This window comes from Porites lutea, chromosome 4 (genome assembly GCF_958299795.1).
Source record: "Porites lutea chromosome 4, jaPorLute2.1, whole genome shotgun sequence".
NCBI classification, from domain to species: Eukaryota; Metazoa; Cnidaria; class Anthozoa; order Scleractinia; family Poritidae; genus Porites; species Porites lutea.
The window spans coordinates 44,180,068-44,195,647 of record NC_133204.1 but is presented as its reverse complement, the minus strand read 5'-3'; the positions used below and the strand labels follow the sequence as shown (position 1 = coordinate 44,195,647).

General features: G+C 38.6%; 1 protein-coding gene across 1 annotated transcript in view; it reads left to right on the top strand.

Moving 5' to 3' along the window:
- LOC140933728 (structural maintenance of chromosomes protein 3-like) overlaps nt 1–15,138 on the top strand; it is a 28,140-nt gene extending 13,002 nt beyond the window's left edge. Inside the window, exons 19-36 of the mRNA XM_073383348.1 lie at nt 311–452; nt 976–1,126; nt 2,205–2,354; nt 3,883–3,952; nt 4,709–4,790; nt 5,324–5,443; nt 5,917–5,988; nt 6,203–6,277; nt 7,322–7,430; nt 9,059–9,129; nt 9,458–9,547; nt 9,755–9,841; nt 10,503–10,646; nt 11,153–11,221; nt 11,891–11,980; nt 12,437–12,514; nt 13,321–13,498; nt 14,730–15,138. Of these exons, the coding sequence (XP_073239449.1) occupies nt 311–452; nt 976–1,126; nt 2,205–2,354; nt 3,883–3,952; nt 4,709–4,790; nt 5,324–5,443; nt 5,917–5,988; nt 6,203–6,277; nt 7,322–7,430; nt 9,059–9,129; nt 9,458–9,547; nt 9,755–9,841; nt 10,503–10,646; nt 11,153–11,221; nt 11,891–11,980; nt 12,437–12,514; nt 13,321–13,498; nt 14,730–14,908 (1,957 nt within the window). The 3' untranslated portion in view covers nt 14,909–15,138. The remainder of the gene's footprint in view (nt 1–310; nt 453–975; nt 1,127–2,204; nt 2,355–3,882; nt 3,953–4,708; nt 4,791–5,323; nt 5,444–5,916; nt 5,989–6,202; nt 6,278–7,321; nt 7,431–9,058; nt 9,130–9,457; nt 9,548–9,754; nt 9,842–10,502; nt 10,647–11,152; nt 11,222–11,890; nt 11,981–12,436; nt 12,515–13,320; nt 13,499–14,729) is intronic.
- The last annotated feature ends 442 nt before the right edge of the window (nt 15,139–15,580 follow it).

Sequence of the window (15,580 nt, the reverse complement as noted above, 5' to 3'; positions counted from 1 at the left end):
TTTCTGAAAAGTACAGTCAGAATTTTTTCATTGGAGGAGGGGAATGTGATTTTTATTTAGGCCATTTATTAAGTCATGGTTGGTGCTTGAACAAATCAGCCCAAATTATTACTGTTGTAAATGTGAATGTTTGACCTTAATGTATCAAATTCTCATTCTTTGTCTTTGAATGTTCTTAACATACTGTGTTCCTTGTTGTGGCACCGTGTCAGGCAAAATGTGGTCCAAAGGAGGGCAATGGGAAAGGCCTACGTCCAACGACAGACATTCAACGGCTGAAACTGAATGCACCTTTAACGTTAATCTGCAGGTTGTTTGACATTTTAGTGGACTCAGATAAAACCGCCGCTCATATTTTATCCATCATGAATAAACATAAGTACCCAGGAGAAGTGTCATTTATGCCACTCAACAGACTACAGAGCAAAGCACAGCAATACCCTACAACTTCTGTAAGTACAATGTCAGTGAAACCCCATTTTACAAACAGCCACAATAGTGTAAAGAATGACCAGGTGCAAAGAAAGTCAGTTTTACAGCTTGCCATTCGGGCAAGCTGTAGCTAGAATGTACTAGTCCAAGAGTCACTTAAACTAACCTGAAATTTTTTTTTTAATGAACAGGATTGATTACAGTTCTGTAATATGAATTCCCCAAAAAACTTTACCCGCCTGTCGGGCAAGTTGAGTACAGAATTCAGCAGCCGTAGCAAAATCCATGCTGAGTGATGATGTCACAAAATCTTATTGAAAGTATGAAATCTGTTGGGACATCATTGATGCATGCAACAGACACTTTTTTTGTGTGTGTCCAAGCAACGTGTACTCCACAGGAAAGATAGCTTGCTAATGATGACATTATTTACTATGCTATTAGGTGTAATAAACATTATTCACTGCCCTTTACCCTCACTATAACAATTAGTATATTACAATCTGAATTAACTAAATATGGTCACTGATGTCTTATTTTCAGGATGCTATTCCAATGATTGATAAATTAAGGTTTCATGAACAGTTCAGACCTGCTATGGACTTAGTATTTGGTAAAACTCTTATATGCCGCAACCTAGAAGTTGCATCCCAGTTTTCAAAAAGTGAGAATCTGGACTGCATTACTCTAGAAGGTATGTTAAAGAAAGCATGCAATTTTTCCTACAAATTAAGTGAATTACAAATTAAATACATTGGCCAAATAAGGTAAATCAACATTCAGGGTCCTCTTTGGAGACATAGGTGCCTTATCACTCCAACTGCGTTCTTAATGGTATACAGGCTGTGTCATAGAGCTCGATATACTGTTCAAAAAGCTTCTAAATAGCAAAGCTTATAAGCCTACAGACTCCAGCTGTTCAAAAGGTGGATAGTGCCATCCAATTTATCCAGTGATGATCCAATAGACCATTTTACCGTTGTGTGCTTAGTATCTTAGCCTTTGAGTGAATTTGAGGCTAAGGTTGACCTTGTGCATTTTGATACAAACCTCTTTCCTCTTCTCACGGAAAATAAATTATGCTTAAAAATACCAGTTGGCATAAGAAGAACATGATGTACATAATAAAGCAGGAGGTCAACTTTTCAGGGTTCGCACAGGCATGAAAAGTCCTTCAATTTTAGACAGAAGTCCTTGAATATTTTTGAAAGCTCCTTGAATTAAAACAACCTCTGTAAAAACGGGAGTTTTGCGCAAAGGGAAGATTGAAAGTACAGCAGCACGTAAATTTTCTTGGTGACCATGAAAGTGTGTTTTCTCATGATTTCAATGTTCCCGCATAGTTCATTTTTCATTATTTCAAGTACACTAGGAACCGTACTTTCCTGGGGGAGGGTATCGCAATAAGGCACCCCCCTGCACCTACGAATTTAAAAGGTCTTTACTTAATGTCATTCTGTGTCAAATTACAGGGAAACGAACTCCTTGAAAAAATTATTTTAGTCCTTGAAAAGTGCTTGAAAAGGCCTTTTATCACATATAACTGTAAAATTCTCTTAAATGGGCTTTTGGTTTCCCTGTCATGCATCCACTGAACAGTGATTTATCTTGTTGATAGCCTTTATTATTATTACATTCAACTTTTTAATATTTGAGTTCCATATGATGTATTGTTTTGTCATTTACATCAAACTTTCCTCGCATTATATTTGTAAAGTAATTGGTATAACAGTTATTCATATTACAGTAAATTGTGTGATTGTCTGTTACAGGTGATCAGGTAAGCCGCAGAGGTACGCTTACTGGTGGTTTCTTTGGAAACAGAAAGTCACGTCTGGAACTGCAGGATAGTATCATTAAGTTGAACCAAAAGATAGAAGAAGAAGAAGAGCGCAGAAATCAACTAAAGGCTGAAGCTGAGAGTATCCTTTCAAACTGTCAACTCTTGCATTTCAACACACCATTTCAATAAGGGAACTCACTAAAGTGGTTTGTGCTAGGCTGCACACAGTCTCTTACATGTGGCCCTTTTCGTTTCTTGTGCATATTTTCATATTGATCTTAGCAGAAAAGAGGGGCTTCCAGATTAGAGCTAATAAAGTAATGCATAACTTCCTGTTCTTCAAACTGCAGCCTTCTACAAAGATTTTGCTTGTTATACAACCACCAATGAAATGCCGATGAGCTTCCGTGTAAAAACATGATACCTTCTCATGTAACTTCACTTGTGAAATGAACATTGTTTCTGTGGCTACATGATAAATTACACCGTTCGCAGCCAAAAAAAATATTAAAGTGAAATGTCTTGGTATTTCATTGGTGTTTGTACACCAGTAATAATAGAACATTAAATGGCTTCTTGAAGATGCGAAATTTCTTTTCTCATGTTAAAAAATATTTCACTTGTTCGAATTTTTTTCAACATTCAAAGAGAAAGTTTGTTTCTCTGCGTGGCCATGTGATCCTCTGTTTATTAAGGTTCAGTGTGTTTGCTCAAATTACATATGAAAACTCCATCTCTATATATCTTTTCTGAGATGGTACTGCCATTTCTATGTGTTCATCAGTGTTGCCCAAAGTCTTTCTAGCCATTTGCAAGGCAAAACCCATTTCTTCCTCCTATTGAGTAATGTGAACCTTAAAAGCATTAAGAAGCATAGTCAAATTTTGTTCTTTTAGTGTCAGTGCTTTACATTGTTTGTCGATTATTATAGACCTTTAGATTCCAAGACGAGAACGACTAGGAGTACGAGATTTGAATTAAATTTCGTCGCATACAGGTACTCTCAAAAAATAGACGCCCCGGAAAGCTTAATTGTACTTTTTTCACCAGAAAAATTAGCACCGTTATCTTTATTTTCCGAACGCAAGATGCTAAAACTTCTAACATTTGATATCTTGTTTCCGCCATTACGACATTCTCGATAAAACTCGCAGTAAAATAACGACGGCTTTCACGTTTTCCCGCCAAAATGACGCTGGTTCACGCGTGAGCACTATTTTGTATTCGTACTGGCCTTACAATCTAAAGGTCTCTATCAACAAACAGGCGACACGTTTACATGGTCTATAGTGCTAGAGCTATAGGAATGATGTTAAAGTGTTCAAAACTGAAGTAGAACCACTAACCGCAGGCTGGTAGTTTCACTCCAAAGTTTTGAACACTTTGACATTATTTCTGTGGTCTTTAAGACTATAGACCATGGAAATTTATTGTCAATATATTTTGAAAATAACATTGACAGTTTTCAGCATCCTTTTCAGGTGTTGTTCCATGAAAAATCATGTGCGAGTGACAGAAAAAAAATTGCACCATCTTTCCATGATTTTCACGATCTATGCTTTTATAGACCGATGAACATGCAAGAAATTGCTTAGCTCAAACAAGATCGCACAATACATATCTGTTAACTGAATTGTTATGCCCAAGTTTCCTTAACTATCATGCAGAAATTGATTCTGATGTAACAACTGCATTTGGAGAGGTTCAGAAGGTGGAAACACAAAAACAGCGTTTGGAGTGAGTCATGATTTCTATAAAAAATTGCAATTTGTTTGCTCACGGAGCACTTGGGGAATGTGTCCGTGCGTTCCAGATCGAATTGGAATTTGGAAATGTTGGTTTTCAAGGACAGGGGAAGACCGTAGTAACCGGAGAAAAACCTCTCAGAGTAATTGAAAAAACCAACAAGAAACTCAACCCACATGTGGCGTCGACACGAGGATTTGAAGTCGGGGCACATTGGTGGGAGGCGAAAGCTCTTTGTAACCTAACTTTGCTGATACGAGGCCTTTTTTTTTTTGCCCATCATTAACTTTTACACTTAGAAGGAGAACATGCAATACAGTCAACCTCCATCTGTGACCACCTCTCACAATCAATCATCTGTCTAAAACACCAAAATATTCCCAGTCGGAGCCTAAGAGCCTCTGGTAAATGCCGATTTATTGCAACACTTTCTGTAAAGAAATTGAGTAAAACTAAAGAACAACCCCCCCCCCCCCCTCCCCACAAAAAAAGAAATCTGTTGGCCCTCTTTCCGTAGACGCCGATTAACCAATAATGAACCGACAAGTGGCTAAAAGTCCATGGCCAATTTTGCCAATTAAAATGAAAAAGGGTCAGCCGACAGTTGGTAAATGTAAAATTTGTAGTCAGGATTGTTGACTAGAGTGTGCAGAATGTAGGTGTTAAGTTTTCAGCTCTGTTAGATTTTAATGTAATTCTTGTGCAAAACGTGTACCATGATTTGATAAACGACAAGTGACTTTGCAGGCAAACTTATGAAAAACAAAAAATAGATGTAAAAGCCAAGATCCAAGAGAAGAAAACTGCCGAACGAACCTTGGAGTCAAAGGTAAGTTTTCTTTCAGAGGTTTAGATAAAGACCTATTCGGCTAACTCAGTGTTGTACCCAATTCAAGCCTTTTGGGAATAAAACGTTTTGTTTCAGGAATTTCCATATCGTTTAAATGTGAATGCCACATTATAATGCAAATACAATACACAAAGAAATACACAACATTGAGTTAGCCTAATAGGTCTATCGTTGAAAGGAAACGTTAAAGAAATAATTCCCCTCCCTTTCCTCCCTTTTTTATGTAGTAATTTAGTTAATCCATGAGTGGTCATATTCCCAGGGAGACCATATTGGATGGACAACAATAAGCTATCTTCAGAGCATGAGATCATGCTCACTGCTAAGCCAGTTGGAGACGCCTTACCGTAGACTGCTCTTGAGTTGACCGCTTATGATGGTCACAGAATGTTGTGGATTAGAGCACAACAAGTCACGCGCTGTTTACATTATATATTATCCCTACCCCTATCATAGCCCCAGCTCTATTTGCTCAGTCTAATTGGTCTTTCACTTCTTTTTTATGAATACAGGAGCAAGGGCTGTCACATTTTGAGGTTGATCTAAGGTCCATGCGTAGTACCATGAGAGCTTTAGAAGATGAGCTGGGAACTCCTCTGGTAGCACGGCTTAGTCCAGAAGACCAACAAGAGGTACTACTACCAAGTACAGCGCAGTACAGTACAGGAATCAGTTAAGGTTTTGGGGAAACTGCCCACCTACCCCTCCCCTTAAATCAACGTTAACATTTGCTTCTCACTTGGGGAAAATGTTGGGTTAGGGGAGGGGTAGGTGGGCAGTTTCCCAGATGAATCCTGCTGTACCCCTGTATCTCCGCCCTCCTCGACTTGGACTTGCCATTTGCGGGCGGAAATGGATTTCATATAAATGTTAATTGTTAATAATGTGTGCGAACTATAGCATTTTTCATCATCCTCCGATCAGTAATCTTGTTTCTATGGAGTTGCATTGACGACTACACGGTCAACTAATGCAGTTAAACCACTCTTGTCTTGCGTACATCTCTGCTTGTTCAATAGAGACGTTTAGTAGTTTTATAAACTGTGAAGGAAACACGTTTGAAATGGGCTGTGTTTAAGTGCAGATTACCCTTTGTATCTTTCAGGTCGATGATTTAAACGTTGAAATTTCCACTCTTCAAGAGAGGTTAAGAGCATCTTTGGTCAACAGAACAAGGGTAAATTTTCTTGAAAAGAAAGTGCAAAGAAATTGGGTTTTTTTTGTAAATCGGACAAACCATTAATGACTCTGCAAGAACATTATCTAATGGACGACTTTTATTTGCAGCGCTGACGCTATTCATTGATATTCTAAATGTTATTTGCAGTATTTAAAGAAAATATTAAGACGCTAGTTGATAGAAGTTGAATTGTTACCTTATCTTCTTGCAGCTTGAAGCCCGGAAGAATACACTGGAAAATACGTTGAATAACAATCTTAAGAGAAAACGAGAGGAGTTGAAACAGGTTAGTTTGTCAAGCTTTCGAGTTATGTACTAAACCAGTCCTCTTAAAGCCGGGTTTCCTTACGTTTGTCTGTCACGTCACAATCGCCTGAGTTTTCTCAAAGTGCTAATAGGGAGCTTAAGCAATGGCGACGGCAACGGCAACGAGAATGGCAAGAATGGCGAAAAAACAACAGGTTTAGATAAGCAAAACAACAACTTTGCACGTGCATCACGCTATTTTGTACATTTTATTGCTGTCACTGCACGACTACGATGTGAAACTGCCCAATTTCACGTTTTATGGAGGACGTGAAGGCAAGACAACGAATTTCTTTTACTTTTCCTAAACTTCAGCACAGTCCTTTAGAATTCAACTCCAGAAACATTTGTCAACATTTTTTGCTTCTTTGTATGGCTGAAAACCGTTGAGTTTGTCTGCCTTTGCTGAGCGGCCTCGTGATGGCATAGCCTATTCGCCACTTGCGCATGTCCCATAATTCAATTATTGGACGAGGTTGAGCAAAATATCGTGATTTGTCTGTGGCGAGCAGATCAATTGATCTGCGAGAAGCTGCCAAATCACGATATTTTGCGATAACCGAGTTCAATAACTGTTTTATCATTCGATCACCGAGTTTGTTTTTTTAATGAATATCCTCGGGATGCGAAGCGATCTGCCATTTTCACGCAAGAGCGACCGCAAGAAGGAGAAAAGCACGGTTTCCTTTACGCATGTGCAGAATATTATTTGCAGCCAAAAACAGTTGGACGGCATTGTTCATTAGCAGACCATTATTTGTAGGCAGTTATTTGCAGGTCACGTGGTGGGCTCTTGGCCAATGAAAAGAAAGAAAAATTTTCTTCGAATGATAATGCACCTTATTTTTCGCCCAAAATTTTGCATAAGCATTGTCTAATTTCTCTTGGGACGGCTGTAATACCCAAGAGAAATAAAAGACAAAAGGTTATGCAATTTTTTTTTTTTTTTGGGGGGGGGGGGACAAATAAGGTGCATTATGGGAGATGTGCAAGTGGCGAATTAACCTTGTAATATTCTCCGCAGGCTTTAGAAGAAATATCACTTGAGGACCACCAGCTAGAGTTGGAGACAAAAAAGAGTGAGTTAAACGCCGCTGAGCGCAAAATCTCTCAAGATTCAAAGAAGCAAGAAGGTAACTGAAGGTTATTGTTTTGGAATATTCTTAGCAACAAATTTATTTACATGCAGTGCCGTAGCCAGACCAAACGGCCAACCGAGGCAGGCGGGAGTTGCTAGGGGGGTTCGGGGGCATGCCCCCCCCCCCCCCCCCCCCCCCGAGAAATTTTGAACTTTAGTCTCTCGGAAATGCGATTTGCAGCGTTTTCTGGGCCTTTCGGTAACTTTTTTTCGAGTTAATTTAAGTGGAATTTAAAAAGCAATAATCAGAAACAAGCTACATAATCTGGGTGACCGTTAACCTCGCCAATGGTTTTGATCAGTATTTGTTCAAAAAAAAAATTTGGGTTAACGTACGTAGCCCCTTGAGATCGATGATATGGTAATTTTTTCATAGTATATTGACTGAATTGCTGAATTCTTTGTAATATCATGATGCGTTAAAAATATCCGATGATCGCTTATGTAAAATAAAAATGATCGGCGAAATTCCTCAAAATTTTATCGAGGCGAGTGCCTCGGTTGGCCTCATACTAGCTACGGCGCTGACATGGAAAATCAATATTTTACAAGTACAGGTTAGTATTGAGACGTATCACTTAATATTACAATTTAAATTCAAAGATTGTTACAAAATAATGTGGTATTACAGATTTAGTACTGGCAATAATGATTTTAATTATATTTATCATAAATAAGAGGCTAGAGGAAGGATTAGAATTAATGGCTTATGAAGTCAAAAGCACTTAGAAATTTGAATAAATTTTAAATTCGTTTCATTTCATTCATTAACGTATCTGTATCAGCATAACTGTCCTTATTAAGGAAGATCTGAAATAAGGATTCGGTTATTTTCTTCTTGAATTTATGTTACATGTTTGGGGAGTTTTCTCAGAACTTCTGGTATTCTGTTCCAAATTTTGCGCCTATAATGGAGAAAGAATTCTCATGGTGATTTACCAGAGAATAGGTAATACGGACAAAAATTACCAGAAAAAGAAGAACAAATGTTGTAATGATGAATGTCTTAAAAGAAGCAAAAGGAAGAAAAACAAACCTATGAATTGTATTTTCTCTATCGAATTAATAAGGAACTTGTTTGAAAAGTGTTTGGGCGTTCCATATCAAATTAGAATTAAGGGGGGAAATACCGCTTTAAGCAAGGCAGAGAACCAACAACAAACTCAACCCATGTAAATGGGAACCTTAAGATGCGACGACGGCGACGGCAACGGCAACGAGGTCGTCAAAAAAGCTATAGGTTTAATAACCAAAACAACAATTTTGCACGTGCATCTGGCTTTTTTGTACATTTCTTTGCCGTCACTGCACGACTACCACGAGAAAACGTTTTGCAGAGGAAGTACACAATCGACGACGAAATTTCGGTTGTTAGGAATTCAACTTTAGGAGAGTTCACCTACATTTAACAAAGTTTGTGACTTGGAGTAATCACGATGAAGATTGAAAGAACGCAAATTCACTTTTTCAGCGACGTTTTGGCTGCCGTTGCCGTCCACGGATCTTAAGGTCCCGAATGTGGCGTTGACCCTGGCATATGTAGATTTCACATGATATGATACAAAGTGACTTTTAGGGTGTAAAACCTTTTGGAGTACTGATTTGTTTTCGTGCCACCTGTAGAGCTTGAGCAAGAGATACGTGAGTTAACGAAGCAAAAGGCCGAGCAACAGTCAGCACTGGATGAGTGGAAGGTGGGTATCTTCAAACCATGTTGTAAATTAAAGAAATTGTTTTTAATGTAATGATTTTTTTCCCTGAAAAATCATTGCCTAACAATTAAGTTGCGAATCCAAAAAAAAAAAAAAGGTCTTAAAGGACGAATGCATGAGCGAGCTAAAGGAAAAATAAATAAGATTCCATCTCCAAACATTTAACCTTACCGGGAACCACTGTCATTCAGGTCTGGAGCGTCATACGCTAGTGTCATATTAACGTTACTGACACTTCAAACGTGTTTAAAGTGATGTAGCTGGATTTGTTGTAGACCTATGCTCAGACTTTTTGTCGTTGAATTTTTAGAACGTGGAAAAGCAAAGAAGGGATGCTGTTGAAGATGATGCTAAACAAATGGAGAAATTGGCCCATAAAAGAAGCCTTCTAATGAAAAAGGTAAGAGCAGTGTGTTGTTATGCCTCATTATGTCCTGCTACGTTGAAGTTTATAGAAAGGCACAGGAAGGATAGCCCCACTACAAAAAGACAAATGGTAAAAACATTGCATCCTTCTTTTACACATTTTCCTTTTGCCTTCTTGCTTCATCAGTACGGAGTAACTCTTGAGTTTTCAAACTTAATGACATGTTCTATATGTCAACAGAAAGAGGAATGTGCCAAGAAGATCCGTGAGTTGGGTTCTCTCCCTACAGACGCATTTGACAAACATCAAAAGACTCCTGTGAAGACGGTATGTTAAATAAGTTCTACTTACAACCTCTTTAACCGTCTGAAGACTGTCTCGTTTGAAGAACCTGCCACCCACCCTCCCTTAATATAATCACAACCCTCCCCTAATACATATCAATCAATCCAGTCCCCAAATCATTACACTGGTGTTGTTTTTCTAATATGTTGAAGTATCAATTAGATTCATGTTCTGTGATCATGTCCTCAAATCTCATGACCAACATGTTTTATAAAGCATTGTTATTACAAGGAGAGATTTAAAGCTGATCACTCTTAGGGCTCAGTCGTTACATATGGACACCAAAGGGATGGACAAAGCTAAATCTCCTCATGACAAAGGTGTCCTCATTACAGGCGTAGGAAATACATGGAAGGTTTGTTTCTTTGAGTCCCAAGAAATCAACTCCTAACCTTCTAACGCCCAAGTTGCACCTTCCAATTCTCCTTCTCCAGACTGATTTTCATACATTTCCTTAAAGAGTGAGTTGAAAGAATTTGATTAAAAGATCAAAACATTTTCTCATTTGGTGATGATTTAAATATTTCTCCAAACCTTTTCTCTTGGTGATGCTTTTTTGATGTTAGGGGGAAATTGATGTTGACCCCTCTTGGCAGTTGAGTTATTTATAATTAGTAATAAATTGCTTTTATTATATTGCCAGCTGTGGAAAAAGCTGCATCAGTGTAACGAGGAGCTGAAGAAGTACAGCCATGTTAATAAAAAGGCGCTCGACCAGTTTGTCAACTTTTCAGAACAGAAAGAAAAATTAATGAAACGAAAAGATGAACTTGACAAAGGATATCAGGTAAATCATGAAGAGGATGGTCAAGCTATTTCTAGGCAAAGTTCTTTAGATAATTGGTAGTTTTCTGAAGAACAAGTCTGCTTGTTAAGTTGCTCAAAAGGTTTATAATTAAAACGCAGGGAAGGCTGCGCCCGGCATCATTTCAGAAAGAACAAGGGACACGCTTATTCGGAGGAGGGAGGCGGTTATATGGGTTGGTGTATATACGAGACAGGAGCATATTATGTTAGTAGTTTTTGAAGTCATGAATATATGAAAATAATATACCGCTGTATGAGTCCTGCGGGATGAAGAATTTTATGAAATATGATGCGATGATCTTCCTTAATGTAATTAGTAGGTTTTGCTTCAAACTTACAAATTCTATACAAAATGAACAAGAAATTGTGAAAAGGGCACGTAAAACCGCCACTAAAAACTCGGCTGTTGGAGTGATGTTGACCCTTTTTTAGTCATGGAGGGACGTCTTGATATTTATTGACTGTTGTTTTTTATTTTGTTTTCAGTCTATTGTGGATTTAATGGATGTTCTTGAACAACGTAAACATGAAGCCATTTTATTCACTTTCAAACAGGTATCTTTGGAACCTCTTAACTACCTAAAACCACAAAAAAATTGTTAACTCATGCATAGGAAACGGGTACAGAAGTCATCCATCTGATTTCCGTTAGATTTATAGTCCCATCGTGACAGCCATACCTTGTTAGAAAAGCCTCCCTTTCACTTGCTCGAGTTTTGGCCTACTTGACCATGTGCTGCTTGTTCCGGCTGGGGTACAGTTTTGAATCCAGGCCTTATAGCGGGGCGCTTGGTACAGCCGGATCAGGTATGACCATCAGTTTGTCAACAGACGGATGCTGGCGCTCTAAAAACCAGTTTTACGGGAGAGACCAAGATGGACTAGTCCAGAAGTTCGGGCTTCGGCGACTTTAAAGGCTTACCGTCTTTCAGGAAGCCTCCATTTCTCCTCCTCTTACGAAAACAAAATGAGGTTCTTCCTCGTAGGGTGTACTAAGTTAAACCAGTGCCATTACTTTTAGACCGTCTTCTTTTCACTTCATTTGGGTACTGTGAATTCACCACAGATTTTGACGATTTTGGCAGAAGTCCCTTTCAATATTGTCATATTTTTACCTTCCATGTATGTTTGTCATCTTCTAGTAGGAAGCTACATGAAACAACGTCATTTTTCACTAAACGTCACCTGTCAGTGTTAAAACGGTTTCGTCTGCTTTATCATCAGATGTCTCACAACTTTAGCGAGGTGTTCAAGCAGCTCGTTTCAAACGGGAAAGCCACCTTAGTAATGAAGACAGATCCAGTGGATCAACCGGTAAATCACGTGCACTTCTCTGACCTCTGTATGCTGATGTAATGATTAATAAACGGGGAGTGTCTTAACAAGTTGACTGACACTATCATTTACTTACGGTATGAGGAAAACCGCTTTGTTTTGCTTCGCGGACTGTCTTGAACAGGTCTGAAGTTCTCCTGCCACGGAAACCGATCGTTTCTGCGATTCAAACTCAAGCAGTGAAACTGCACGACAATTTCGATCATTCAAGTATAATTTGCGCGTGAACATGAAAAGTATTTAGGGTGATGATATTCCTCGTTCTTTAAGCCAAGTGCGTGAAGATTTTTACACCTCGACTAAATTGACTTGTATCGAAACGACTGGTAAGCCCTGCCACTTTGCTAGCGCCAGTTCGGATGCGGGACTTCTCACTGCTAAAGAAACTCGCGACGTAACTCATGTTTTTCTTCTTTTCTTTTTATTCACCTTTAGGATGAGGAAGACGGCGAAGCATCTTCTCAGCAGTCAACTGTGCCTCTTGTGGATCAGTTCACGGGGATAAGCATTAAGGTAACGCAACACTGTACTTGTCACACTCCTCGCGTTACCGTCTTTCATTTGTTGTCGCACAATCGCTAATTCTTTGTCTTAACTTACTTTCACCTAGCCCCAGGGGAGAGCAAAACTCAGTATAGAACGTATTAGACCCCTGCTGCAGGGGTGTAATAAACCAAATATAGGGATGAAAGACACTTGTTTCGGCTTTCAAAGAATAGAAATTTCATGGTCAAAATAGCACTTAAATCATATTTAATAAATTTACAGAATACTCAATAAATCGTTTGTAATTTTATTACTAGTTATTAGACAATCAACTTTTTCTTCATATTTTCTATTCACTTGTAAATTACTCTATTGCATACTGTTCTTTATTTATATAAGTATATTTAGTTAATAAAAACAAATCTAATGTAAAGAGGAAGTCTCACCTATAAGCCTTCATGGTTTCTGAAGACTTCCTTGCCTTTGAGATTCTTTTTAGTTTCGTGTGAATTTCATGTAATGTAATTTTTATTATTTCCTTTCATTTATATGTAAAAAGGCATTAAAAATCAAATCATTCAGGTACCCCCTGCCCTTAGACGTTTATTCCTCCACGCAGGGGAATAGGACACGCAACTCTTTCTGGGAGATCCGTCTGCCATTTTGTCAAAATTTTCGACATAGACGCGACTCATTTTTTGATTGAGCCACAGGCAGCCCAACAGACTTAATGTGGAACTCAGCGCCGGGTAAAAGTCAGGAGATCATTTTGAAATGATGAATATACATTGTATGAATTCATTTTCATTTTGTTTTTACCATATTCTTGTTAGGTGTCGTTTACTGGCAAGTCCGCTGAGACCCGTGAGATGAACCAGTTGTCGGGTGGACAGAAGTCTCTTGTGGCCCTGGCGCTGATATTTGCTATTCAGAAGTGCGACCCAGCTCCCTTTTATTTATTTGACGAGATTGACCAGGCTTTAGATCCCCAGTTCAGAAAAGCTGTCGCAGGTAAAGATGAATTCTCTCTTATCCAAGCTGCTCTTAAGCTTATATAAACAAGGGTTTTAGTTTAAGATGTAATATATCAAGCATGAGACGCGGTGTTTCATCACCAGGAGAAACACTGAGAAGAGAGTTGAAAAAACGACGCGCAGCGGAGTATTTTTGACGAACTTCGAGGTGTTTCATCTGCTGATGGAATGCTCGGTATTACTTCTCAAACGAAAGGATTTTAGAAGGAGGAATTAAGGAGGCAAAAATGAGGATAGCCGTCGCTATTCCTGTACTGTACGAGTTATCTTTCGCACTCTATGCGTCTGTGAAGATTTTTCTTTTTCTGGTTCGTTAAGATAACATAGATGAAGTTCTCCCTTGTTACGTAAATGATAGAACGAGTTCAGTAATTTTGGCTCTTTTGCCAGTTTTTGATCGAACTCGTTGATATTTTGTGTTACAAAAGTTCCCAGAGACCAATTCTGAATGTGGTTATCAGGATTACCTCTTCTTTCAATTGGCTAATTTTCAGTTGCATGTCAATAACCTGGCCTTTAAGTGAAAGCCAATTTAGCGGTGATTTCTTTAATAGAAGCCCGAGTGCCAGTGTATAACGGAGGGCATGATTTACATTTGAAAAGAACTGAGATTTTTAACAAAACCAGCCTTGCTTCCATTCAAGGACAGGATACTTGGAACACAACTGCAAAATGCTTTTTAAGCGTAACGAATACGTTTATGCTCGAAATAGCCATCTTATAAAGTAAGGTTTATCCATTCTCGGTGACTGGATATATCTTTACAGTAGAACGCCGATAACTCGAACTCCCCGCTAACTCGAACTAAATTTAATTTCCGTTTATCAAAAACTGACTGAAGTTTACCCCGATGATTCGAATTCTGATTCTTGTAACTCCACTCGGATGTAACAGTACATTTTAATAGGCCACTTTCACGATGATGATATTTGACTACAACTACCAGAATCCGTTTCGTTTATGTTTTCTTTTTTAAATTTGCCAATCCCGCTGAGATTTAGAAAACAACAGCCCTAATTTGCGCAAGAAAACAACAAACTGAAGGATTCTGGTAGTAGTAAATTAACGTCATCATGCAACTCTCCTATTGGTGAAACGAACAGATCATGTTTTATCATAAAAAATGCCTAATCATGCTACCGTTCATGATGAAATAAGTCACATTTGGATTCTACTGTATTTATTTTTTAATTTATTTATTTTTAAAGAAATGCTTCGCAAGTTGGCAGAGAAAGCGCAGTTTATCACCACGACCTTCAGGCCTGAACTACTGGAGTCCGCTGACAAGTTTTACGGCGTTAAATTCCGTAACAAAGTCAGTCACATTGACGCCATTACCGCTGAACAAGCAAAAGATTTTATCGAAGATGATACGCAGGACAAGTAAAAGTTGCCGTTTCCTTTGTATTTGTACTGAGATATAGACATTCTGTACAGCGTGAAAGCTTTTATCAAACCATTGTCTGTTTTCGTGAATGTTCTTTAGATAATTAAATATTGTAACCGCCTTCTCCAAACAAACCAAATGGCGCTGATGTCAAACGTTCGCAGTTCTCAGTGGTGCAATTTTAATGTCCACCCTAAACTTTGTCATTAAAGTTGTTATCATTATTCAAATATTATGTAATCTCATTGACTGAGAAATATAAATATTCAATTCCAGCTCCGAATTTTTAAGCCGGCTACTCATTACCGTTAGGACAGTCTTTGTCTGATTTTACTCTCTTCACCAAGCATCATAACCTGACCACGAAGGAAAAAATCTCTTGTTTGACCATAACTATGGACCGGAAGACACTCGGTAGACGCGAACGCCGGTGAGTAGCAGCACGTGGAGTGTTTATCCGTGTACAACACGGTGGGAAGGGGTGCTTGTACACGAGCTAGCCATTTGCAGCTTATTTACTGGAAAATGAGGAGGAACCGCCCGCCCCACGGTTCGGCATTTGAAGCTTTTCCATAAAAAATAAAAAATTCCCAACAATCGCCTGGGGAGATGGACGAGCTTCGAATTGACTGAGCCATTCAAGTATAACTGACCTAGAAAGATTTTTTTGAG